The 26,246-nt window shown below is 46.9% G+C and overlaps 1 protein-coding gene across 4 annotated transcripts in view; it reads left to right on the forward strand.

Moving 5' to 3' along the window:
• The window catches only part of ADAM15 (ADAM metallopeptidase domain 15), a 46,808-nt gene that overhangs the window by 2,593 nt on the left and 17,969 nt on the right, over positions 1-26,246 (forward strand). For all 4 annotated transcript variants that reach the window (XM_083715623.1, XM_083715624.1, XM_083715625.1 and 1 more), the window contains exons 2-17: positions 5,387-5,490; positions 6,125-6,207; positions 7,189-7,267; positions 8,882-8,958; positions 9,097-9,259; positions 9,356-9,421; positions 11,078-11,146; positions 13,618-13,787; positions 14,347-14,428; positions 18,822-18,976; positions 19,094-19,268; positions 20,578-20,670; positions 22,494-22,689; positions 23,378-23,486; positions 24,766-24,931; positions 25,910-25,981. In XM_083715623.1, the coding sequence (XP_083571749.1) occupies positions 5,387-5,490; positions 6,125-6,207; positions 7,189-7,267; positions 8,882-8,958; positions 9,097-9,259; positions 9,356-9,421; positions 11,078-11,146; positions 13,618-13,787; positions 14,347-14,428; positions 18,822-18,976; positions 19,094-19,268; positions 20,578-20,670; positions 22,494-22,689; positions 23,378-23,486; positions 24,766-24,931; positions 25,910-25,981 (1,859 nt within the window). The remainder of the gene's footprint in view (positions 1-5,386; positions 5,491-6,124; positions 6,208-7,188; positions 7,268-8,881; positions 8,959-9,096; positions 9,260-9,355; positions 9,422-11,077; positions 11,147-13,617; positions 13,788-14,346; positions 14,429-18,821; positions 18,977-19,093; positions 19,269-20,577; positions 20,671-22,493; positions 22,690-23,377; positions 23,487-24,765; positions 24,932-25,909; positions 25,982-26,246) is intronic.

Here is a 26,246-nt window from a genome sequence, read left to right on the forward strand (position 1 = left end):
TGTGGGATAAACCACAGAATCTAGGACTTGCCGATCAGAAGGTCGGCGGTTCAAATCCCCGTGATGGGGTGAGCTCCCGTTGCTCGGTCCCTGCTCCTGCCAACCTAGCAATTCGAAAGCATGCCAGTGCAAGTAGATAAATAGGTACCACTCCGGCAGGAAGGTAAATGGCGTTTCCGTGCGCTGCTCTGGTTCCCCAGAAGCGGCTTAGTCATGCTGGCCACATGACCCGGAAGCTGTACGCCGGCTCCCTCGGCCAATAAAGCGAGATGAGCGCTGCAACCCCAGAGTCGGTTACAACTGGACCTAATGGTCAGCGGTCCCTTTCCCTTTCCCTTTCCCTCCATTTTTTAACAGTGGTTTGAGATGGAGAAATCAGCAGGTGTACTTTCCATGACATTGAAAGTAATACGATCACCTGTTCACTGCTGCAGGTCAAATTGCTGTTAAAGGCGCAGCTGCAGAAGTTGGCAACGCTAGACCAAACATCCATGAGTTTGTTTTCCAACAGGTTTATGAAGCCAAGAGCCCTCTCCCCACCGTTAATCTCTCTAGCCCGTCCTTGGTTTCTTCAGACACAGTTGGGACTACAACTCCCATCCTCTGACCATGGGCAATGATACCTGGGAATGATGGGGGTTGTAGTCCCAGCAACATCTGGGGACCAAGGTTGGGTGTGGCTGCTCTGCCGGCAGGTAGGCTGCCTCTGAACCTGGAGGCTCCGTTATCTGCTATCCTCGTTATAGTTACCTGTTTGAGAGTTGGCAGCCCTGGTCCTCCGCTTCCAAAACAATGGGGGATCGAGAAGTTTAGGATGAAGGGAGGTTAAAGGCTGCTTTTCAGAATTTATGCCTAGGGATATAAAGGGGATTTTGTGGGATCAGAGCAAAACTCCCATCTCTAGACCATTATCTGTCTTTTTTTTAAAGTAATATTTTATTAAGTTTTAAGAATAACAACAAACGGAAAAAAGAGAAAACACATACACAAAAATATAAAGTTATAAAATACAAAAAATACAAAAGTTTAACTTAGAAAAAAAAGAAAAAGAAAAACAGGAAAGAAAAGAAAAAACACATTAAAAGAAAACACAAAAATCCCTCTTTTTAATTTCTCATCTTTGATTCACTTATTTTCCTGACTTCTTCACATCTCCCTTTTTTGTATCCCTTTTGAAAATTAGTTCAGCAAATTCATATCCAATTAATTTATCTATTATCAATTCAATCTTATTTTTTACCTTGTTGCTAGAACCCCTTCAGTTCATTTCAATGTCATTAACATTCAAAAATTTTACAATGTTTCTGTAAATAAATTTTAAATTTCTTCCAGTCTTCTTCCACCAACTCTTCTCCCTGATCTCGGATTCTGCCAGTCATTTCCGCCATTTCCATGTACTCCATTACTTGCATCTGCCATTCTTCCAGGGTGGGTAGGTCTTGTGTCTTCCAATGCTTTGCGATGAGTATTCTTGCTGCTGCTGTAGCGTACATAAAGAAAGTTCTATCCTTCTTTAACACCAATTGGCCTACTATGCCCAGGAGAAAAGCCTCTGGTTTCTTAGGGAAAGTGTACTTAAGTACCTTCTTCAATTCATTATAGATCATCTCCCAGAAAGCCTTAATCCTTGGGCACGTCCACCAAAGGTGAAAGAATGTACCTTCAGTTTCTTTACATTTCCAACATTTATTGTCGGGCAAGTGGTATATTCTTGCAAGCTTGACTGGGGTCATGTACCACCTATACATCATTTTCATAATATTCTCTCTCAAGGCATTATCTGTCAGTTCTCCCAACAGTGGCCAGTCTGATTCCTCTGGAAAACTCCAAGAACGAAGGAAGTAGCACGGCCCTTTCCCATGTGATAGAGCTGCTACCAAGCCAGGATCAGCGATTCTGAGAGTGATCTGGATTAAGGCAGCTTCCTAGGATCCTAAAGAGCAGACCTGAAGAACCTGGGGTCTTCCAGGTGGTCCTGAACTCCACCTCCCATCTTCCCTGACTCGTGGGCCATTGCTAGCTGGGGCTGATGGGAGTCGGAGTCCAGCAACGTCAGGAAGGCTGTGGGTTCCCCATCCCTGCTTCACACCTCTGTTAAGTGCAGTTAACCTGTGATCCCCAATTGGTTGGGACGTGTGAAGGACAAAGGGAACCAGTGACCCTCTTAAAGGTGTTGGACTGCAACTCCCATCATCCCTGACCATTGGCTGCACTGGCTAATGGGAGTTGGAGTCCAACCAACCTCTATGGTTTGGGCAGCTAAGAAATTGGGGGGAGCTGGTAGAGGTTTTTACTGTACTCCTTAAAATCTACTCAACCCCCTGGAAGTGATGGGGGGGGGCATTGTGTGTCTGCATACTCAGCTTCTAGTGCCTCTCCAATAACAACGCTCCGTTTATGTTACTGTGCACTCCTCGATCGGATGCAATCTTCCAAGAGGATCTTCAATCTGGCTTTCAACTTATCCTAAGTCCAGTATATCTGAAGGAGCGTTTCCTCCCCCATCGTTCTGCCCGGACACTGAGGTCCAGCTCCGAGGGCCTTCTGGCGGTTCCCTCACTGCGAGAGGCCAAGTTACAGGGAACCAGGCAGAGGGCCTTCTCGGTAGTGGTGCCCGCCCTGTGGAACGCCCTCCCATCAGAGGTCAAAGCGATAAACATCTACCTGACATTCAGAAGACATCTGAAGGCAGCCCTGTTCAGGGACGTTTTTAATGTGTAACATTTTAGTGTATCTTTCATCTTTGTTGGAAGCCGCCCAGAGTGGCTGGGGAAACCCAGCCAGATGGGCGGGGTACAAATAATAAATTATTATTATTATTATTATTATTATTATTATTATTATTATTATATGCACAGAAATCCATGTGGTTTCTCCTTGGCCACCTGCTAAATTTTTAAACTGGTACCTCCACAATGGATTTTGGCTTTGCCCTTCTTGAGCTCCTGGGCTGCATCGTCTTCCAAGCAACCTTCTGGGGGCCAGATGTCAAAGTGAGCAGAGGAATACGGGCTTCCATCTGGCTAGCAGCCCCTGTGAGAACAGGATGTGGGCCTTTAGCCTGATCCAGCTGGGCCCTTCTGATGTGCTTTTCACAGCACCGTAGGGTTGGAAGGGAACCCTGAGGGTCATGTAGTCCAACCCCCCTGCAATGCAGGAATATGCACCTGTCCCTTACCGGGATTGAACCTGCAGCCTTGGCATTGTCAGGAGGAGTATGCTCTCACCAGCTGAACTATTTTATGAACCTTCACTCAGATGGTCTTCACAGTTCTTAAATGGTGTAGCAAACAGGCGGTAGCTCATTGGTAGAGCGCTTGCTTTGCATGCAGAAGGTGCCAGGTTCTGTTCCCAGGATCTCCAGGTAGGCTGGGATGAGGCACTTGTCTGAAATCCCAATTGAGCTGCTGCCAGCCCGTGCACGCAATACTCGGCTAGAAGGACCGACGTTCTGACTCTGCAGAAGGCGGCTTCCGAGGTTCCTGTTCCAATCAGTCATACGTTTTGAACGATGGGGGCTGGGGTCTTGCGTTATTTCTAGGGGGAGGCCCAGAACTCTGTGGCAGAGCGCATGCAGAATTATAAGGTTCAGCTCCTGGTATCTGGAAGTGACTCTTGTCTGAAATCCCAGAGAGCTGCTGCCAGCCAGTGTAGACAATACTTCTCTTGATGGGCTGAATCTGCATAAGGCAGCTTCATAGATGGTAGGAAGGAGCTTAGTCCACCCAAATTCCTGGAATGCTGCTGCAGGCCAGTGTGACCAATCCTGGTGTTGATGGACCAAAGATTGATTTAGAAAGACGTTTCCTTTCATCTGTGCACGAACATGTCAGGTCAAACAGCAACCAGGTGTACCTTTACCAGGGAATGAGCCCCATCGAACAGGCAGGGGATGGTTCTGAGTAAACATGCATGGGCTTGTAATGTTAGTCACCTTTTCTGCACCTCCCACTCCCTGCTTTCAGCTCACCACCCTCCCCTTTCCAGCACCATTTAAGCCCTTAAGCCTGTTTGAGCAAAGGCTCATTTGCTGCACATCTCAATGCACTTTGTCCAGTGTTTCAGCAGGAAGTCCTTTCTTTAGTTCCTTGGAAGGGGGGGGAGAAGTCTATTATGACATAATCTTGCTTGTATTTCAGCTCTAAGGCTGAATTCTGCTTGTGCAAAAGAATAATAATAATACTAAAAAACCTGTGCACAACACCACACAGGTTTCTAGTCCATAAGATCGTCAAAGTCTGGTGAGGGACTCAGAAGGTAGGGCAGATCAAGGGGAACTGTGGCCCCCTCCAAAGGTCAGACAGCCAGGACTCAAGGTGCTGTATAGGGCTCTGCCTCCCATCAGCCTCTCAGCCAGTATGACTAGTGCTTAGAGATGGTGGGAGTTGGGGAGCCCAGCAATATCTGGAGGGCCGAGGTTCTGTCCACAACTGTTTCCATGCCTTTCAGAAGCTGAACCAATTAGGCCTTGCAACTGTTTATAACAGTGTCCATTTGCATTATTCATTGAGGTGACGGCATCGCAAGCTTTCTCCATGGGGAATCCAGACTTTCCAATATACCGATTTAATACATGGCTGGGCATAAAAGCTGGTGGGGGGAAAAGGGCTTTCAACTGGATGGAGCAGAGAGGGAAGGGAGGCGGCGAATGCTTTGTTTTTTTGGCATTCCGTGTTGCACTGGAGAAGAAATCTGTTTCCGTTTGCATTTAAAGGAGAACTTGTTATATCTGCAGTTCCCGGAACAATCTGCAAACCAGAACGCCCTCCTTTGAAATGTGCAGTTCTCCAAATTTTGCAATTCTGTATTCCAGCTGAGTGAGGGGTCTTCAAATACATATAGCAGGACGTTGTGTGCGTCAAAATGTATGCATTAGTCAAAAAAGCATGTAGCAGAGCATTGTGTCTAGGAAAATGTTATTTTGCAAAAATAATAGTTGAAATTGCATACCAAAAAAACGGGCATGAGAAATTAGCACTAAAATCAACAAGAATGAAAACTTCCAGACACTTTTAAGGTGATATGTCACCCTTTTATCATGTATGCAGCGAAACCGTAATTTTCAAGCCTGACAAATCTGGAACTGGACTTGATAATCTGATAACGCTGATCCTCTTGTTGCTTTAACCCACGTGCTATGGGATTCATTCTACGTGCCGATTTTGTAGTTTCGTTTTTCACCTGTTAAGTCCCTGTGGTTTTATATGCGTTATATAGTGAAACAAAATCTCGTGGGGGGTGGGTGGGAGAAATTGACGCTGAAAAGCTGGTGAATTTCCACGAGGGCTTGAAAAAAAACTAAGCGTAGATTGGAGCGGTGAGCCAAATTTAAGATTGCAGGAAAACACGAAACTGAGAGTAACCCCTTGCGCATTCCCAATTTCAGATGTCGGGACCCAGCGGCCATGGGATGACAGGACCTGTTCGTGGCCCATCTCGCCAACGATCCTGCGGGGCGGGCAGCCCGTCAGCCTGAAGGAGGCGGCGTTGGTGAGTTTCCCTGCCGGCTTTCCAGCTGGAGAGAGATCTGTTAACCGGGAGAAAGCTGGAGGCGGTCGGAAAGGGGGCAGTGGAGCAGCTGCGGTGACGCCGTGACCTCGAGCTGAGCTGGCCAAATGAGCTCATCGCGCTCTGCAACCGGTGCCACTCGCCTCCCCCTCTCCCCAAGCCTTCAGCCTGCCCTCCCAATCCTTTGCTTGACCCACGGATGCTGGGAGCCTCCAAGCATTTCCGGGTATTACTCCTGGGCAGGAAATGCTGGGTGGGGATGGCCGGGGTGGGGGGAGAGAAGCAGACACCCCTGCGCAGCATGCTCGGTCACACACCACCCCCACTCCCCTTCACGCCTGCAGGAGGACAATGAGCTAAGCTGGGCGAGGTTCTTCCTGCCATCAAGGGGACGAAGGGAGCTTTTTTTCCCCTGCCCTAGGTTTGGCCTTGGTGAAGGGGGCACTTTTGGAAAGAGTTTAGCTTGCATGCAGAGAGGGTGGTCTCAGCCACTTGCTCTGGCTCACAGCGATACCCTTTCTTACCTACTAAGCAGGGGCAGGTGAGATCTGTCCGCACAGAAAACATGATGGGTTCTCTGTCGCCTTCTGCCAACCATCACCTCTCTCCTTTTCAGGGGTCTCAGGGCTTCCCGGCTCGGCTGAGGGTTGTGCTGGAGGTCGAGGGAGATCGCCTCCTCCTGGACTTGGTACAGAATCGGTGAGTTCGGGTTTGCATCGTGGGCAGAAGTGACAAGAGCCTTCTAACCAGAAATCTCTAGCTTTGCCCCTGGAATTATTTTGGTTCTTCGATACTCCACAGCCACCACCACATTATTAAAACAACCCACAGGAAATAAAGTAGGGGGCCATGTCCACCATTTTATCCTAACCCCCTCCCCGAATCTTAGTGTAATCCAGTGGTCCTCCAAGGGTGTCGCGCAGAGCTTGGCAAGTGGGGCAGGGAGATGCGAGGAGAATCAGAGAAACGTTTAAACATTTCAGTGGAGTACAGGCAACAGCTGGTGACTGCACATCCACACATCGCAACAAACCCAGAAGTGGCCAGAAAAGGGGGTTGGGTGGGAGAAGGGTGGGGTTTTGTACGCTCCGTCGACACATGCAAGGGTCAGGAACGTAACCTCCGTGCAAACAGCCGTTGCCTGTATAGTATCAAAAAATATATATTTATTTTCAGAATATGGCTAGATACCTTCTCAAACTGAGAGCAAAGTGTATTAAACCACATTGAGGACAATCCCAGTTGCAATCTTTTTGTTTTCCATTGCATTTCTTACCATTGAAAAATTCAGTTTGGCACGAGCAAATGTTTATTCTGAAAGTGCGGCCCAGAGAGAAGAGTTTGAGAGCCGCAGTAACCCAAGATCCCTGCAGGATCAGGCCAAAGGGCCATCTAAGCTCAGTTTGATCTGCCTGTGGGGCTACAGGGTTTCAGAGAAAGGGATATTCCCAGCCCTGTCTGAAGATGCTATTGGGGGTTGAACCCGAGACCTTCTGCATGCAAGGCACATTCTCTGCTAGGGTCCCTCACCTAAAAATCAATTAAGCTTCCAGTCCTCGTGGTTCTGATTCAAGGGGCAAATTTTAAAAAGGAGCTCTGTTGCCATCTTTTCCCTGCAACCTTCCTGCGTCCTCCAAATCCACAGTCTGTCCCTGCTGATTTGTATGTCTTCCATTGTAGGGAGCTGCTGGCAGGCACCCAAGGACTCGTCTATTACCTTTCCAACAGGGAGAGGGCGACGCATCCGACCAGCACAGAGGTGGGCATCTGTTTTTCTGGCTCTGCGCAGCCCATTCCTCTGCTGGCACCCATCCCCGCCGAGATCCGGGGCCTGGGGAATGTTTATTCCTGGGCCCACCTCCTCTGCCAGCTGGGACTCTGCCACGATGCAGAGGTTTCAGCGGAGGTGCCAGCTCCAGGGCTGGAGAAGCAGGCTGGGATCTGAGCGGGCAGCGTTTGGCCAGGAAAGAGAGATTGGGGTCATGGCAGCAGAGGGTTCACGGGGGAAAAGTCCAGCCTGTGGGTGGAAACTCTGAAAATGGCGGATTTCACATTGGGAAAAGGTAGCTGCCTCAGGTCTTTCATAGTCCAACCACACTGTGTACCATTCTGGTTGTTGTACAGTGGTACCTCAGATGCTTCAGGTTTACATATGCTTCAGGTTACAAACTCCCCTAACCCAGAAATAGTACCTTGGGTTAAGAACTTTGCTTCAGGATGAGAACAGATATCGTGCTCTGGCGGCACGGCAGCAGCGGGAGGCCCCATTAGCTAAAGTGGTGCTTCAGGTTAAGAACAGTTTCAGGTTAAGTACAGACCTCCAGAACGAACTAAGTTCTTAACCCGAGGTACCGCTGTATTCTCAAAAAGGTTATTGTGGAGCTGGGAAGGGTTAAGTTAAGGGTTATATTTAAAGCACTTTAAGCTGCCATGCTTCCCCCAAAGAATTCTGGGAGCTGTAGTTTGTGAAGGGCGCTGAGAGTTGTTAGGAGACCCCTGATTCCCTTACAGAGAACTACAGTTCCCAGAGTTTCCTATGAAGAAGAGGGATTGGTTGTTAAACCGCTCTGGGAATTGCAGCTCTTTCAGGGGAGTAGGGAGGGCGCATGACAATGCTCAGCACCCTTAGCAAACTCCAGCTCCCAGAATTCTCCGGGGGAAGCCATAGAACGGCATCACAGTGCTTTACAACATACGGCATAGATTTTTATAGACTTGGTCATCGGGTCTAACTCCTGGCAGTGCAGGAATCCATTACTCGACGCAGGGCTTGAACCCATGGCCCTGAGATGAAGAATCTCTTGCTGTACTGACTGAGCTATCCCAGGTCATGTGGCCCCTGTGGTTAAGGGGATGGGGCATGTCTCCTGTGAGAAAAGCAGGGGGCAGGGCTGATGACATTGAAATAATATGAAGGGGTTCTGGTGACAAGAGAAATTTGAGTTTATAAAATTGGGAGGTAAAATATTTAAGGGTAAAGTAGCAGGATTTGAATTTGCTGAATTAATTGTTAAATTGGGATGCAAAAAAGGGAGGCGTGAAGAAGTCAGGAAAATAAGTTAATCAAAGATGAATAATCAGAAAAGAGTGATTTGTGTTTTTTCTTATTCCATTTTTGTGTGTTGATTGATTTTTCTTTTTCCCTTGTTAGGTTAAATGTTTATATTTTATGTTTTGTGAAACTTTGTATTGTTGTGTCTTATATTCTTCTTTTTGTGCTTTTATTGTTCTTGGTTTGATTGTTCCCGCTTTTATCGTTAAACTTAATAAAATATTATTAAAAGAAAAGAAAAGAAAAGAAAAGCAGGGGGCAGGGTTATAATTCCAAACCTGGGAGGCTGTGCTTATTCTTCCTTCTTTCTCCGTCTTCCAGGGCAATTGCTGCTATCGAGGCAAGATCCAGGGCTACCGAGATTCCTGGGCCAATGTTTGCCTTTGCTCTGGACTAAGGTATGAGGAGAGGCTGGACGAGGCGAAGCTCTGTGGGAGGACGGAGGGATCACCCCTGAGCAGATTCCTTTCACTCTTGCGGTTTTCCGTGGGCAAAATGTGGTTGACTGTTTATTTTCTTGCTTTCCGCCCTGCCAGTGGTCTGCTGGTTGTGTCCAGCGACAGGAGCTACAGCCTGGAGTCCAGCGCAGAAGAGGATCAGGGTACAAGGGCCTACAGACTTGAGTCCGTCAGGCAAGAGACGGGGGAATGCGTGCTGGTCTCTCTGTCCCGGGGACAGTTCCACCCACGGCTACAAAGGGTACGTTTTGAACATCTGGGCCAGAGCATCGGCTGCTTATTCTGACCGGCATTAGCAATCCAGGTGCTTAACGGTGTTTTTCGCCCCATCTCCCAGGCGAAGCGAGAGGCAGAGCCTGAACGTGGATTTGTGGAGCTAGTGATGGTGGCTGACCAAGCAGAGGTGAGGCAATGTTCCTACCGTCCCCGGCCCTCCATGGCGAAGCCATTAACACAAATGCAAACACATTCCTCGTGGCTTCCTAGAAAGAAAGCGCAATGGCGTCTCTTCTAAAACGGACCGCAAATGTGCAGTTTTACCCAGTGAGGGACATTTCCCAATGGGCCGATTCCTCAAGTTGCCAGATCTCAACGAGGAGAGGTTTCCCTGTTTCTCCTCGTTCCCTCACTGTCCCCATCGGAAACCAATTCCCAGAGAAATCTGCACTGAACGTTTCCGATGGTTAAATCTGTTGTCGTTTGGTAAATCTATTAGAGCCGTGGTACGCAGAAAGGAGTAAGTCTGGTAAGATGATTGGTTGAAAGTAGTCCCTGAAGGGAGGAATCTGTGCAATTGCAGGAGTGAGGCCTTGTCACCATATAAAACACATGTCCTCAGAGAACTGCACTGGTTCTTGATTTGCTACCAGCTCAAGTTCAAGCTATAAAGCCCTTAACACTTGGGGCCAGTATACCTGTAAGATCACATTGCTCCAGACGTGCCCACTTGTATAACTGACACGGCTACAAGTGCCACATAATACCCACTCCACATCTGTAAGAAATTGATCTTACAGGGACTTTGGAACTCCCTGCCTCTTGACATCAGGCAGGCACTTTTGCCGTACTCTTCTCAGAGCCTGCTAAATACATTTCTGCTTAAGACATGCCTACCCAAACACCTAGAGTTTTTGGATGTATGTTTTACCCTGTTTATTGCGGGTTTTATTTCTGTGCTTCAAATCATTGCTTTTAGCTGATGATTCCATCATTTTATTCTCTCCGTAAACTAATTTGAGGTGGGTGGTTGTTATTGTTTGTTTTGTTTTTAAATAAAGCGGTGTGTAAATCTTAAAACAGGGGTTGGCAACCTGCGGCCCATGGGCCACAAGCGGCCCATGGGGGTCGTTTAAATGTCCCACGAACCAAGCCGCCCGCTTGGCGAGTCCCCATGCCGCGGAGCAGCGCGGAGCAGGGCTCGCTTCCATGGCGCCGGAAATCACATCTGCACAGATGCGATCTGGCCCATGGAGCAATCTCCGTGGGAGTGAACCAGCCCAGGCGAGGTAAACCTTGCCGACCCCTGTCTTAAAAAATAAAAAAAATACAGGAATTCTGATGAAGATATAATGCAGTAGAAAAAGGTTTGAGTAAGAACGCTGCAGAGGTGAGGGTGGGGAAGTCAACTTATGAAGGAATGCAATTATTTGATTTGAAGGTTATTGTGAAAATGTTTTGAAAACTTAAAAAAAACTTTGACAACCAAGGTGCCACTGTATTTAAATACAGGAATTCCATAGCGAACCCAAACCTGTTCAGGCACCTGGGCTTTAAACATGTGGTACAGGACAGGGCCTTAACTTTGTCGTGCAGGAAATCTGAGGTTTTTCTTTGTATTTGCACACTTCTCACCTTCTGTTCAAAGAAGCAGGAGGCATGATCAGAGTTCATGCGCACCTTGCTGCCAGGCAGAAGTGTTTGAGGAGGGGTGTGGCCTGGAGGAGGAGGGGCGTGGCCTGGGGAGAGTCCCGAGGGCCAGACAGAGAGATGCAGAGAGCTGAGCTCGGCCCCCAGTGTCTCAAGTCCCTTCCCACCACCTCCGCTTCTGTTTCCTTTTCAGTTCGAGCTGAACCCCGACCTTAACTGGACACAAACACGGATGCTGGAGATCGCCAGCCACATGGACGGGGTGAGTGGCAGCCCTAGGCGGATGTGGGTGGTGCACATGGGAATTGTAGTTTGACGACGTCCTTGGACTCCAGCTCCCATCAGCCAGCATGGCTGATTGTCAGGGATGATGGGAGTTGTAGTCCAAATCCTCTTCCAGGTTAGGGGAGGTTGGCTAGGCAATTCTGTGTTGGGTTGGCCAATGGTCTCCCCTGATGCCAGGCAGCTTCATATATATTGGGGAACTATCTTTGCTTTTGCTTTTTAAAAGACATTTCTCCAAATACTTCAGTGTTTACCTCGCAGGGAGAGTAATTTTGGGGAGAGCTCGGCAGGAAATTTGCAGTTTAAGACCCAAGAACCTTAAGAGTTGCCGATTCCTTCAGCTCTGCCTTCTGCGCTGAAGTCTTCTGAGGGGACACTTCGATGGCCGACGCTCCTGAGGGGCGGCTGGACTTTGCCAGGGGCAGAGCCTTTTGTATGGCAGGGTGGAAATCCCTTTCACTAGAGTTTCGACAGGAATACCGTATTTTTCCTTCTATAATTCTATAACACGCAGATTTTTTCTTCTAAAAAGGAAGGGGAAATGTCTGTGCGTGTTATAGAGCGAATGTGTGGTCCCTGGAGCCGAAAAATCATGCAAAAATCAAATCGCGGCGCTGCACGCTGCACGGAGAAGCGAAACCTGAAAAGAGGAAGCGGCTGCTTTCCTGCATTCTGCCTCAGGGTCTTACTGCCCACCCTCCTCTGTTTCGTTGCTGTGTTTGCTGAAACGGAACAAAGAGCAGGGAAAGCCCCTCCCCTCCAGGCAAGCTCCGGTGCTGCTGGGGGGGAGGGAGAGAGAGGGGGGAAGGGAGAGAGAGAGGGGAGAGGGGGAGGGAGGGAGGGGGGGAGGGAGAGAGAGAGAGAGAGAGAGAGAGAGAGAGAGAGAGAGAGAGATGGCTGGCTTGGGTGGGGGGAAACTTTTGCCTTTCTTTCCTCCCTCCCGTTAAATCCCTCTCCTGCATTCTTAGCCAGCTGCTTCTCTGCACACCCCTCTAATGTCCCTTCTTTGTTTTTCCTTCGCTCCCCACTTAAAATGTGGTTACAAAGCATGGATCCTCAGGATCTTTGCATTGGGTCACCCCAAATTCACCATCAGATCACATAGCATGTCCATGGCTACAGCCTGCCCCCCCCCAAATCACATACCCACTGTTGCCTGGGGCTGCAATGGTGCAAAAATGTGGTTAAAAAGCATGGATCCACAGGGATTCTCAGGATTTTGGCATTGGGTCACCCCAAATTCACCATCAGATCACATAGCATGTCCATGGCTACAGCCTGCACCAAAAAAATCACACACCCACTGTTGCCTGGGGCTGCAATGGTGCAAAAATGTGGTTAAAAAGCATGGATCCACAGGGATTCTCAGGATCCTTGCATTGGGTCACCCCAAATTCACCATCAGATCACATAGCATGTCCATGGCTACAGCCTGCACGAAGAAAATCACGCACCCACTGTTGCCTGGGGCTGCAATGGTGCAAAAATGTGGTTACAAAGCATGGATCCACAGGGATTCTCAGGATCTTTGCATTGGGTCACCCCAAATTCACCATCAGATCACATAGCATGTCCATGGCTACAGCCTGCCCCCCCAAAATCACGCACCCACTGTTGCCTGGGGCTGCAATGGTGCAAAAATGTGGTTAAAAAGCATGGATCCACAGGGATTCTCAGGATTTTGGCATTGGGTCACCCCAAATTCACCATCAGATCACATAGCATGTCCATGGCTACAGCCTGCCCCCCCCAAATCACATACCCACTGTTGCCTGGGGCTGCAATGGTGCAAAAACGTGGTTACAAACCATGGATCCACATGGATCCTCAGGATCTTTGCATTGGGTCAGCCCAAATTCACCATCAGAGCACATAGCATGTCCATGGCTACAGCCTGCCCCCCAAAAATCACGCACCCACTGTTGCCTGGGGCTGCAATGGTGCAAAAACGTGGTTACAAACCATGGATGCACAGGGATTCTCAGGATTTTTGCATTGGGTCAGCCCAAATTCACCATCAGATCACATGTCTGTGGCCACAGCATGAAGCACAAAAATGATACATCCACTGTTTCATTCAGAATGTTTTTTCCCTTGTTTTCCTCCTCTAAAAACGATGTGCGTGTTATGGTCAGGTGCGTGTTATAGAGCGAAAAATACGGTAATCCCTGCCTGGTATTTGGATTTCTTCTGAAAAAGAAACATCCTGGATTATTCAGACACGGGCTTTCAAATGTGCAATTCTTTGCCAGGCAGTTTTGACTGATGTGCTTGACACTTTTATGACGATCTTGTTCTTTTTAGTCTTGCGAAATTTATAATTATTTAAATGAAGGAATAAAAGCACTCACCCCTTTTTCCCTCTTGCCCTCTGACCTTTTCCTTTCCTTTCCTTTTTCTTCTTTTAAAAACCCACTCTCTCCCATTTTCTTCCCCTCCTCTGCCCAGTTTTACCGGACGGTGGGTCTGCGGGTGGCTCTCGTCGGCCTGGAAGTCTGGAACAAGGGGAACCGCGTTTCTGTGGACGGTTCCCCCCGGGCAGTTCTGGAGCGGCTCCTGCGGTGGAGGCAGGAGGAACTGCTTCCTCGGATCCCACACGACAGCGTCCAGCTTATCATGTAAGGAGCCTGAGGGTTAGCTGCCCTGAGCCCAGTCTCGGCCGGGGAGGGCAGGATACAAATAAATTATGATGATGATGATGATGATGATGATGATGATGATGAAGGGCTCCAGAGAATCCCTAGTGGGGGAGTGTAGGGGGTGGACTGGCGAAGTGAGGTGCTTATAGACGGAGGAGCCTGGGTCTTCGTTTGGTGCATTCTGGGTACTTGCCTCCCGGAGGAGTGCCATGTGCTTGGCCTGGGTTACGGGTGCTGTGTGTTTGGCCAGGAAGGGGGTGTGGCCTGCACTTTTGATGGGCAGGGATTGACACTAACCAGCCCTGTGGGCGGGGCCTGCACTACTGATGGGCAGGGATAGACACTACTGGGACTGTGGGCAGGGCCGGGAAGCATGATGGGCGGAGCTATCCTGAAGCCTGCCCACTTCGTGCCTGCCCACTCAGCCGTGGCAGGATTCCCAATGTGTACTTGGCTCTGTCTTGTGTAAAACCTTATCTCCCTAACACTTACCCCCCATGCCCCATTTTGGTGATCTTTCTCCTGCCCTGCCCCATAGGGGATCTCCATTCACCGGGGGCTCAATAGGAACGGCCACGCAGGGTTCGATTTGCTCCCATCGCTCCGGCGGGGTCAGCATGGTGAGTACTTGTGCCCCTTGCTTTCTCAGAGGCCAGGGTAGCGGCATGTTTCTGGAAAGCCCAGGTAAGCGGGTGCCTGTTGCATTATTATCTGTTCCATGGAACCAGGGCAGCCTCATTGAAAGTCTTGCTTGGAGTTGCTGTGCTTCTGATCTTTTGGGGGGCGACTGACCCACCTGGAGTATCAGGGTTCTGCATTTGTGTAGACGTTTGACTTAGAGTTTGCATCTTTATGTTCATTTGTTAAATGTTGCAGAGCTTTTTGTTCCAGCCAGATTTAATATCCTCCCGACCCAAGTGCTTTGGGGCAGCGATGCTGGCGCTCCTCTTTCCTTAAGGGTATTATGGTCTGTAATAATCAGGAGCTGGGATCTGTAGACAGCTGTCCTTCTGTTTAAGTGACTTAGGCAGGAGACAATTGGCCTTTTGCTGGCCAAACTTCTGGGAAGGTCAGTTCAGTTTTATGTTAGATATTTAATGGAAGAAAAACCCCAAGGTATCACTCGCAGTGGTTAAATTTCTGCCAGTAACACTGGGAGCAAGAAACATCTCGCCGCCTGAAACTTTAAGGACCTTTTTTCAGGGACTAATGTGCAATTATTGTAGCTGCATATGATGGTTCTTATATTGTGCAGTACTTTACAATCTGTTTTGCTCCAAGATTGTTTCGTATGGTGTGTTTCTTTTGGCCTATTGACCATAATAAATTGATTGATGGATGGCTATGCTTTTGGGTTTTGGGTTGAATCATGGAGAAGTGGAACAAAACAGAAAAGGTCACAGTCCTGATCTGCTTAGCAGAAGTAGTATTCTGGGAAGAATAGTATAAAAGGAAAAACAAAGCTTAAATGAAGTATATAATTTTTTAAAAATATAAATAATTAGGTATTCATCTTTTAAACGCCTGCTGAAAACTTTTCTGTTTCATCAAGCTTATGATTGACAAGACACCTTTCCGCAACATTTATCTGATTCAATTTCATTATATGCTTTTTATGTCAGTTTACATATATAAGATAACCTTCCGTAGTTTGCACATTCAATTATTTTTTTTACTTGTTCATTGAACTACAGAAAGGGAAGAGAGAGCGGGGAGAAAAACAAGTACATAATCGAGATGAACAAATCTCTTCCTAGTCTCTCCATGCAATGCACTTTCCTCTTTTTTTTTTTTTTTTGCATTTTAAAATTTTATTGATATCCTTATATATACATTATTTCCAAATTTCAACCTTTCGCATACATTTAGGACTTCCTTCGACGTCGTTGAACCTTCATTCGTGTTTAAATCTTAGATACACATTTCAAATTACACATTGCCATTCATACCCCTTTGATACATTATTTCTATTAAGCAATACTTATTAGTTCTTTACAGAGCCTCTTTGAATCCCACAAGCGTTGTTTTTACCATACATTTGTTCTCCAGATATCCTATGAATTTCCCCCAGTCTTCAATAAATTTTTGATCTTTTAGGAACCTTATTTTCCCTGTTAACTTGTCCAACTCAGCATATTCTATCAGTTTTCCTCTCCAATCTGCCACCGTTGGGGTTTCTTCTTGTTTCCACCTCTGGGCTACTACTATTCTGGCTGCCGTCACCGCATACTGAAAGAATTTGTGGTCCTTTCTCCTAATGTCTTTTCCCATAATACATAGTAGGAATGCTTCTGGTTTTTTAACAAAGGTATAACCTAAGATCTTTTTCAATTCATTATATATTTCCTCCCAGAAACTTTTAACCTTCTTACACTCCCACCATAGATGGTAAAATGTCCCTTCCTTTTGTTTGCATTTCCAGCATTTGTTGTCTATCTTATACATCTTGGCCAGTTTAACGGGCGTCATATACCACCTGTACTGCATCTTCATGATATTTTCCTTCAGTAACGAACAGGCCGTAAATTTTATATTCTCCCTCCAGAGTTTTTCCCAATCTTCCATTTGAATGTTATACCCGAAGTCCCTAGCCCATTGTACCATCACTGACTTCACCTCCTCATCCTTTGTGTGCCACTCTAATAAGATTTTATACATTTTGGAGAGGTTTTTATATTCACTATTTATTATCTCTTTTTGAAATATAGATTCTTTCTCCTCATATCCCCTTTCCTTCAGCTCTGTTTTAAACATCTCGTTTATCTGAAAATAGTGAAGCCAGCCCTGTGTGAGCGCTTTTACCTGGTCGTATGGTTTGATTTTCCATTTACCCCCTTCGTTAATGACCATCTCCCCGTAGTTCCCCCACTCTTCTTCCATATTAACTTTCTTAACACTTGTTAACTCCTGCGGGGATAGCCAGTGTGGTATTCTCGGCTCCAGTATGTTTTTATATCTGTCCCAGACCTCTATTAGTGGACCCTTAAAAATATGACAGCTGAAACCCTTATGCACCCTCTTTTTGTCCGTCCATAAATACGCATGCCACCCAAATTTGTTATTGTACCCTTCCAGATCTAATAACCCTCTGTTCTCCAACTTAACCCATTCTTTTAACCAGCACAAACAGGATGCTTCGTAGTACAATCTCATGTCAGGAAGGGCAAAGCCCCCTCTTTCTGTTGTGTCGGTTAGCAACTTAAATTTAATTCTGGGCTTCTTCCCTTCCCAAACGTATCTAGAGATCGCTCTTTGCCATTCTCTAAAGTTTTTGGATCCTTTTAGTATGGGTAATGTTTGGAACAGAAATAACAGTTTGGGTAGCAGCATCATTTTCACCATGGATATTCTTCCCCAGAATGATAATTTCATTCTGGCCCAGACCTGCAGATCTTTTTTAATTTTATTCCAAACCGGGATGTAATTGTTTTGATATAAGTCAATATTTTTGTTGGTAATCCAGATTCCCTAATACTTTATCTTTTTAACAACCTCAATTTCAGTTTGTTGTTGCACTGTTGCCACCGTATCCTGATCCATGTTTTTGACAATCATTTTTGTCTTACTCTTATTCAATTTAAAACCTGCGAGCTTCCCAAATTCTTCCATCTCATTCAGGATCGCCCTTATACTTTCTATAGGTTCTTCCACCGTAAGAACAACATCATCCGCGTAGGCTTTGACTTTATACTCATTTGAACCTAATGTTACCCCTTTGATTTTCTTATTTTGTCGTATTGCGTTCAATAGTACCTCCAACACCACTATGAAGAGCAGCGGCGAGAGCGGGCAGCCCTGCCTTGTTCCCTTACATATATTTATATCCTCAGTGATGACATTGTTGATTATCAGCCTCGCCTTCTGCTCTGTATAAATCGCCTTGATGCCGTTTAAAAACTCTTGTCCCACATCCATTACTTCCAGATTTTTTAACATGAAGTCCCAAGTTACATTATCGAAGGCTTTCTCTGCGTCTATGAAAATTAGGCTAGCTGGTTTGTCGTGTCTATCTGATAAATATTCAATAAGATTAATTATACATCTTGTGTTGTTTCTTATTAGCCTACCCGGGAGAAAGCCCGTCTGGTCTTCATGTATCGTCCTTATTAATATCTTTTTTAGTCTTTTGGCTAAAATGCCAGCAAAAATCTTATAGTCCGTATTCAATAAGGAGATGGGTCTATAATTCTTAACTTGGGTTAGGTCCGAATCTTGTTTTGGGATGATGGTAATAAAGGCCTCTTTCCATGATCTGGGCATATCTCTTTCTTTCATATGCACTTTCCTATTGACCACAAAACAGTTCCATCTCTCCCCATGGATTATATATCCCATCTCATGTGTTTTCTCTTTTTCTGGATTATGTCTGTCGTTTCATCCACACATTCCTGAAGAGATGGTGAATCTGTTGTCCTTGCATTTCCTTTCCCACAGGGTTTTTTGCGGCCCTTAACTAAGGATCTTTATTCTTTATGAGTTAGCGGTATACTGTATATGCAAGTGTTTTTATGAATGAATAAAGGAGGAGTTGTTGTTTAGTTGTGTCTGACTCTTCGTGACCCCCTGGACCAGAGCACGCCAGGCACTCCTGTCTTCCACTGCCTCCCACAGTTTGGTCAAACTCATGCTGGTAGCTTCGAGAACACTGTCCAACCATCTCATCCTCTGTCGTCCCCTTCTCCTTGTGCCCTCCATCTTTCCCAACATCAGGGTCTTCTCCAGGGAGTCTTCTCTTCTCATGAGGTGGCCAAAGTATTGGAGCCTCAGCTTCACGATCTGTCCTTCCAGTGAGCACTCAGGACTGATTTCCTTAAGAATGGATAGGTTTGATCTTCTTGCCGTCCATGGGACTCTCAAGAGTCTCCTCCAGCACCTCCAGGTTGCGAAGAGTCGGACACGACTAAACAACTAAACAACAACAAAAGGAGGAGTGCGAATTAGGTTGGCTTGCTCAAAAGTGTGAACCAAAGGGAGTCGCAGAGCAATCTCCAGCTGTCTTTTCTCCTCTTCCAGGACCACTCGGTCAGCCCCTTGATGATCGCCTCGACTCTTTCGCACCAGCTAGGCCACAACCTGGGCCTTGACCACGATGGCGCTGGCTGCAGCTGTGACGGCTCTGGCCCTAACTTTCCTCCTGGTCGCAGCTGCATCATGGAGCCACTGACGGGGTGAGCCTCTGAATGCGTGTGGGGTTTTCCTCCCCACCACGGGTGGTTGGGTGGACTGCTGAAATGCAGGGGGTTTGAGGACACCCCGCCTCTGACCGTTTCCCTCTTCTCTGCCAGCATCATGCCCGGTTTAACCTTCAGCAGCTGCAGCCACCGGAAGCTCCAGCAGATCCTGCAGAGCGACCGAGTGTGGTGCCTCCTTGACGTACCGGATCCAGGGCGCCTGGTGGATTCTCGCTGTGGGAACTTCCTTGTGGAGGACAAGGAGGAGTGCGATTGCGGCCTCCTGGTGGTACGAAGGGCACCTCTCTCCCCATCTTCCTCCTCCTCCTCCTCTTTTAAATTTTTATTTATTTATACCTACCCATCTGGCTGGGTTTCCCTGCCACTCTGGGCGGCTCCCATCAGCATCAAGCAATAAATAATCAAACATTAAAAACCTCCCTAAACAGGACTACCTTCAGATGTCTTCTAAACGTCACATAGTTGTTTATTTCCTTGACATCTGATGGGAGGGCATTCCACAGGGCGGGTGCCACTACCGAGAAGGCCCTCCGCCTGGTTCCCTGTAACTTCTCACAGCGAGGGAGCCGCCAGAAGGCCCTCGGAGCTGGACCTCAGTGTCTGGGCTGAACGATGGGGTTTGAGACGCTCCTTTAGGTATATGGGGTGAGGCTGTTTAGGGCTTTAAAGGTCACCTTTGCCCCATGCAGCTTCCAGATGCCCTTGCTGTGTAGTAACAACAACAACAACAACAACAACAACAACAACAACAACAACAACAAACAAATAAATAAATAATAGTTTTATTATTTGTACCCCATCTATCTGACTGGGTTGCTCCATTTATGAGGAGGGTTGTGTTCTGAGGCACGGCACCCTGAGGTTAAGTCCTCTCAGATATGACTCATCCATATAGAGCCGCCTTGAGCCTGGCTTCAGTTGGGGAGGGTGGGATATAAATAAAATTTATTATTATTATTATTATTATTATTATTATTATTAATAATAATAATAATAATAATTATAGGCCTTAGCACAGAAGCCTAGGCCGAAAAGGGTCCCCTTGAAGTAGAGAGTTCTCCTTTGTAATTGAGGGATAAAGCTGGAGTTGGTGTGAAGAATGCATCCTCTACGTTTTGCTGAGAGCCTGCTTTGGCTTTACTCATCTCACTGCAGCCTAGTACAGTGGTGCCCCGCAAGACGAACGCCTCGCAAGATGGAAAACCCGCTAGACGAAAGGGTTTTCCGTTTTGGAGGCGCTTCGCTAAACAAATTTCTCTATGGGGTTGCTTCGCAAGACGAAAAAATCTTGCGAGTTCCCGCGGGTTTTTTCCGCTCCCCCCCCCCTTTCCTAAGCCGCTAAGCCGCTTATCAGGTGTTCTGCTGATAAGCCGCTAGACCGCTAATAGCGCTAATCCGCTAAGCTGTCAATGGGCTTGCTTCGCAAGACGAAAAAAACGCTAGACGAAGAGAATCGCGGAACGGATTCTTTTTGTCTTGCGAGGCACCACTGTATAGTTGTACATGTTAAGCCTAAGCGAGGATCTGGAGCAGCCCAGTGGGTTTTTCACTGAACTTATGCCTTTCTCCTTTTTCAGGAGTGTACAGACCCATGTTGCAATGCGAGCTCATGCAAGCTGATGCCCGGAGCCCAGTGCGCCACGGGGGGAGCCTGTTGCCATGAGTGCAAGGTAAGTTGTCGGAGCAGCAAAGGAGTGGGGAGGGAACATCTTCCGGTGGTTTCTCAGCCCTGCCTTGAAGGGGTGTTGTGTTCTCATTCACACAAGCCCTCTGATAATTTGGCTTTTAAGTGAAAGCGCACATTTGCATGTTCCACCTAAAGGTTTGTATATGTCATTGACCTGTGCGGGAGACCTGCTGGCCTGTGACTGACAAGGCATGTTGGCCCCAAGTCTCTCCTGGGGCCCCTTTTGAGCCCCCAACTCTGATCTTGCAATAGTTATCTGAGGCTCTTCTCTGGGTGCCCCTCCCTGAGAAGTCCCATGGCTGGCAACACGAGAGCAGGGTCTTTTCAGTGTTTGCTCCCTGCTTGCATCAATACATGCATTTAGACCCCAGACAAAAACATTTATTTTCCACCAGGCCTTCAGCTTTTAATCTCGGTAGCCTCTTTGTGTGCGTGCAATGTTCTAACCCTGCTTTTTAAAAATGTGAATGTGTTCCAGATTTTTCTCTTTTGTGTGACGGTTTTGGTGTGAATATTATTTGATTGATGTTGTACGTTGTTTGAGTTGCTTTTTTTGTGGCAAATAAGTTTTATGAATTACAATAATTTGGGGGGGGGGGTTGCAGCACACAACTCCTAACAGGCGCTTTTGTGATTTGTCCACCTCCTTGATGGCCAGAAACTTGAATTATTGCACTAATTTATTTATTATACTGCTTAATGTCGCAATAGGCTTCCAAGGAGTTTGCAAGTATTAAAATCAGTTACAATGAGAAATAGCATTTTCGTGTTCCTAGCTTAATAATAATAATTGTAAATAAATATACAGTAATAAGAGTATATTCATTTGAAAAAAGGAATAGACAACGGGATAGACAGGCAGTCCAAAGTGTTGGTATATATATGGTTTTGGAATAGTTTTTTGCCCTTGTTTCCCCCCCCCCTTTTTTTTCTTTTAGTATATAAACTTTGTATACATGTTGAAAATTATAGTATAATAAACCTTGTGATGTATTATGATAACGTTTACCGATGTAACATAAGAACTTTAATAAATAAATAACATTCTAATAATAATAATAATAATAATAATAATTAATTGTATCCACAGATCTCAGGGCAGTACACCACATAACTCTGATTCTTCTCACAGAGCTACAATTCCCAGAGTTCTCTGTGAAGGGGGATTGATTGTTAAATTGCTCTGGGAGAGGGATGGGGGGGTCTCCTGACACCTCTCAGCCCCCTTAACTAATTCTTTGGGTGGAAACCATGACTATTCATAGCGCTTTAAATGTTGGGTGCAGCTGGGGCCAGAGGCATGGCGAACCCCCTCCTCACTTGCAGGCTCTGCCAATACCTGTGTCCCTCTTCCTACCGTCTTCGGCCTATATGGCCTAGGACCCTCATACCTACAGGACCACCTCTCCGGGTATGACCCACAGAGGACATTATGGTCTTCAAATAAAAACCTCTTGGAGATCCCAGGCCACAGGGAGGTTAGGCTGGTGTCAACCAGAGTCAGGGCTTTTTCGGCCGTGGCCCCGATCTGGTGGAACGCTCTATCACAAGAGACTAGGGCCCTGTGGGACTTGACATCTTTCCACAGGCAAAGTCTGACCCCCTCATTCTGTAATCCTCAAAGAACTCTAGCCCAGTGGTTGCCATTAATTTGATTCTGAATTGATTTTAGAATATATTTTAATTAATTGACTGTGATTTCATGAAAATTGTGCTGTTTTTACTGTTGTTCGCCGCTCTGAGCCCAGCTTCGGCTGGGGAGGGTGGGATAAAAATAATTTATTATTATTATTCATCCTTCGACAGCTCCGCAGCGCAGGATTTCTCTGCCGGGAAGCCCAGAACGAATGTGACCTCCCCGAATACTGTGACGGTACCTCCCCGCGTTGCCGGGCCAACGTCCACAAGCAAGATGGGACGCCGTGTGGGGACGAGAAGGCCGTCTGCTATGGCGGGGTCTGTCCCAGTTACTTGAGCCAGTGCCAAGAACTTTGGGGCCCAGGTGAGCTGGTGTTTGGGGCTGTGTGCAGGGAGGAGATTTTTTCCAAGGGTGGGTTGGGGCGAGCTCCCGAGAAGGCCTGTTCTGCTTCTTGGCCTCATCCGCACCATGCATTCAAAGCATGCTTACACCACTTTAAAATCCATAATTCAGAACAGTTTAGAACTTAAGAAGGGCCAATGGCCCATCTAATAGCCAGTATCCTGTTCTCACTTGTGATCAACTGGGGAAACTGCAGGCAGGATCCGAGCACACCAGGGCCTTCTGCCCTTTCTAAGGCTCCTCCTCTCCTGGATGCTTCCCAAGTGTTCTCTAACTACCTCTGCGCACTTCTGTTCCGCTTCCCTCATTATTCTCACGGGATCATAGATTTGGAAGGCACCCTAAGGATCATCTAGCCCAGCCAATGCAGGACTGTGTCCCATACAGGAATCGAACCTGCAACCTTGGCATTGCCAGCACCCAGCTCCAACCAGCTGAGCTATCTAGCTATACGATAGGTTCCTCAGTGTTAAATAACCACACATACACAATTTTTAGTGAACGTTCCCTCGTAGTTGCTGACAAAGATTTATATGGTTCTTTTGCCTGTTAATTTTTCCATTTATTCTCAAGCCGTGACTATCAAAATGGCGTCATGCTGCTGCTGTCGTTGGCTGTCCTGACTATCTCTCTCTCTCTCCCCTGGCAGGTTCGGTCCCTGTCTCGGACGCCTGTGTGGCCTCTTTGAATGGCAGAGGTGACCTGGAAGGGCACTGTGGTCAGCAAGCCGATGGTTCCTACTTGCCGTGTTCAGAGAAGTGAGTGCTTTCCCTGTAAGGATGGGGGCCAGTGAGGGGTGTGGCCTATTTGGAAGGGGCGTGACCTGATAAGAGTTCCAAGGGCAGATCAAGCTGCCGGGGGGTGGGAGGGCAGATTCTGTCCCCCAGGCCTGAGGCTCACCACCCCTTGTACAGGCAGACAAGACTAGCTTCCCTGATCTTAGGCAGGTTTATCTTTCCTAGTTCTACCTGGAAATGTAGCAGGTCAGACCCAAAGCACTTTTAAAAACTGTAGTAATAATGTAAGCTCAAAGGTATTTGCAAACAAAAGCAGAATTGAAGTTACCAAACATGGGAGCAGTACAGAGGTTGTATTTTCCAAATAGAGAGGAGATAATAAAAATACAGTGGTACCTTAGGTTAGAGGTGCTTCAGATTACAGGCCCTTCAGGTTACAGACTCCTCTAACCCAGAAATACAGGGACCTGGGTGGCGCTGTGGGTTAAACCACAGAGCCTAGGACTTGCTGATCAGAAGGTCAGCAGTTCGAATCCTCGCAACGGGGTGAGCTCCCGTTGCTCGGTCCCTGCTCCTGCCAACCTAGCAGTTTGAAAGCACCTCAAAGTGCAAGTAGATAAATAGGTACCGCTCCGGTGGGAAGGTAAATGGCGTTTCTGTGCACTGCTCTGGTTCGCCAGAAGCGGCTTAGTCATGCTTGCCACACGACCCGGAAGCTGTACGCCGGCTCCCTTGGCCAATAAAGCGAGATGAGCGCTGCAACCCCAGAGTCGGTCACGACTGGACCTAATGATCAGGGGTCCCTTTACCTTAACCCAGAAATAGTACCTCGGGTTAAGAACTTTGCTTCAGGATGAGAACAGAAATCGCATGGCAGTGGTGTGGCAGCAATGGGAGGCCCCATTAAAGTGGTACCTCAGGTTAAGAACAGTTTCAGGTTAAGAACGGACCTCCAGAACATATTCAGTTCTTAACCTGAGGTACCACTGTAAAAGCAACAAAAGACATTATGGAAGCTTTCCATGAAAGGGAGAGAGTTTTCTTACATCTGAGTTTGATAGGTAAGAAATGAAATCCCATCTGAACGGTGTAGAAATGTCCCGAGTCTTCCTTACCCATAGAAACACACGGGATATAGGAGTTATTGTCCCTGCAATGGCCGAAGCCTCCATATTATTGTACCGCGGTGACACTAGAAGTCTTGCTTCATTTACTTGAAAAAACTTGAGGGCTATAAACTTGATGTGGAGAGAGTAAAGAGCAACCAGTGTTTCAAAGACTTGCAATCCCTTTCTGCCAGGGACGCCTTGTGTGGGCGGCTGCAGTGCCAACCCAGCAGCACCAATGCTAGAAAGCAGAACAGAACGACCAGGGCTCCCGAATGCCCACATCACACCCCGACTCCTGTTGATGACATCCTGGATCTGGCCATGGTGTTGCCTGGCACAGGCTGTGGGGCTGGCAAGGTGAGTGGGCATCGTGCGGACGCAGGGGGTGTATCGTGTTAGGTTCCCCCCCTCCGCGAGCTGCTGCTTGGGACACAATCCTCCTCTGAGATGGTCAATTTGTTCCTTCTAGGACATATAGGACATAACATACAATTTGAAGATTGGCAAAAATTGTGGAGAATAGATTTAATATTTACAGACTGTTCTCCTTTGAAAGAAAAGTATATGAAAATGATGTATAGATGGTATATAACACCAGTACAGATTGCAAGAATGTACAAAACTGGGTCAAACATATGCTGGAAGTGTAAAGGAAAAAGAAGGGACTTTTTACCATATGTGGTGGGAATGTAGAGAAATTAAAAAAAAATTGGGAAATGATGTATAATGAGTTGAAGAAAATGTTTAAATTAACATTTGTAAAAAAACAACAACCAGAAGCATTTTTGTTAGGGATTATAGGAAAGTCCTGCCAAGGAAAATAAAGAATTTATTTATGTATGCCACAACGGCGGCAAGAGTCTTAATAGCACAAGGATGGAAGAATGAGGAAATCCCGACAAAAGAACAGTGGCAAGAGAAATTGATGGATTATGCAGAATTCGCGAAATTGACATGCAAACTGCGAGACAAGGACAACTGTAACTTTAACGAAGAATGGGAACGTTTTACCAACTACTTAAAAAAACAACAAAATGAATTGGACTCCTTGGCAGGTTTTGAATAAACATACACAAATTTATTGATTGTTAACATAATAGACAGATCATTTAAGGATCTTTACAGTTTTACAATATGCAGAGAATAACATGTGTTGAAAAATCAGAAAGAGGAGCTCAGCGAAGTCTTGTGGGGAGGGAGGGAGGGTTTCTCTTGGGGAGAGGAGAGGGAAAAATGGGGGGGGAAATGAAGAGGATATGTTTTGATAATTTGCTATGTTGAAATTCTTAATAAAAACTATTTTTTAAAAAAAGATTGTTCCTTCTCTGGTTGCAGGTGTGTGTTGACCAACGGTGTCGAGATCTTTCCTCGCTCAAGCTGCCATCATGTCAGTGCAACAGCCATGGGGTAAGTGGAAGGACTTGGGGGGCAGAGCCGTAGTGGTCCGGGGTTGCAGGGTTTGCATGGGTCTGTCAAAGACCCATTACAATTTCTGCAGCCCAGTCCCCGCCTCCAGCGTCCTAGAGCCAACCAATCAGCATGAAAGTAGAGCTTTTTAGCCACTGAGAAGAAGTCTTCTCACCCTTTGTCCTGACTGGAGCCAATCGGAGCGAAGGGAACGGAGTCAGCCTCTGAGGGTGGGCTCCCAGGATCAATGTGGGGAAAAGGTGCT

This window comes from Podarcis gaigeae, assembly GCF_964106915.1.
Source record: "Podarcis gaigeae genome assembly, chromosome: 16".
NCBI lineage: Eukaryota > Metazoa > Chordata > Lepidosauria > Squamata > Lacertidae > Podarcis > Podarcis gaigeae.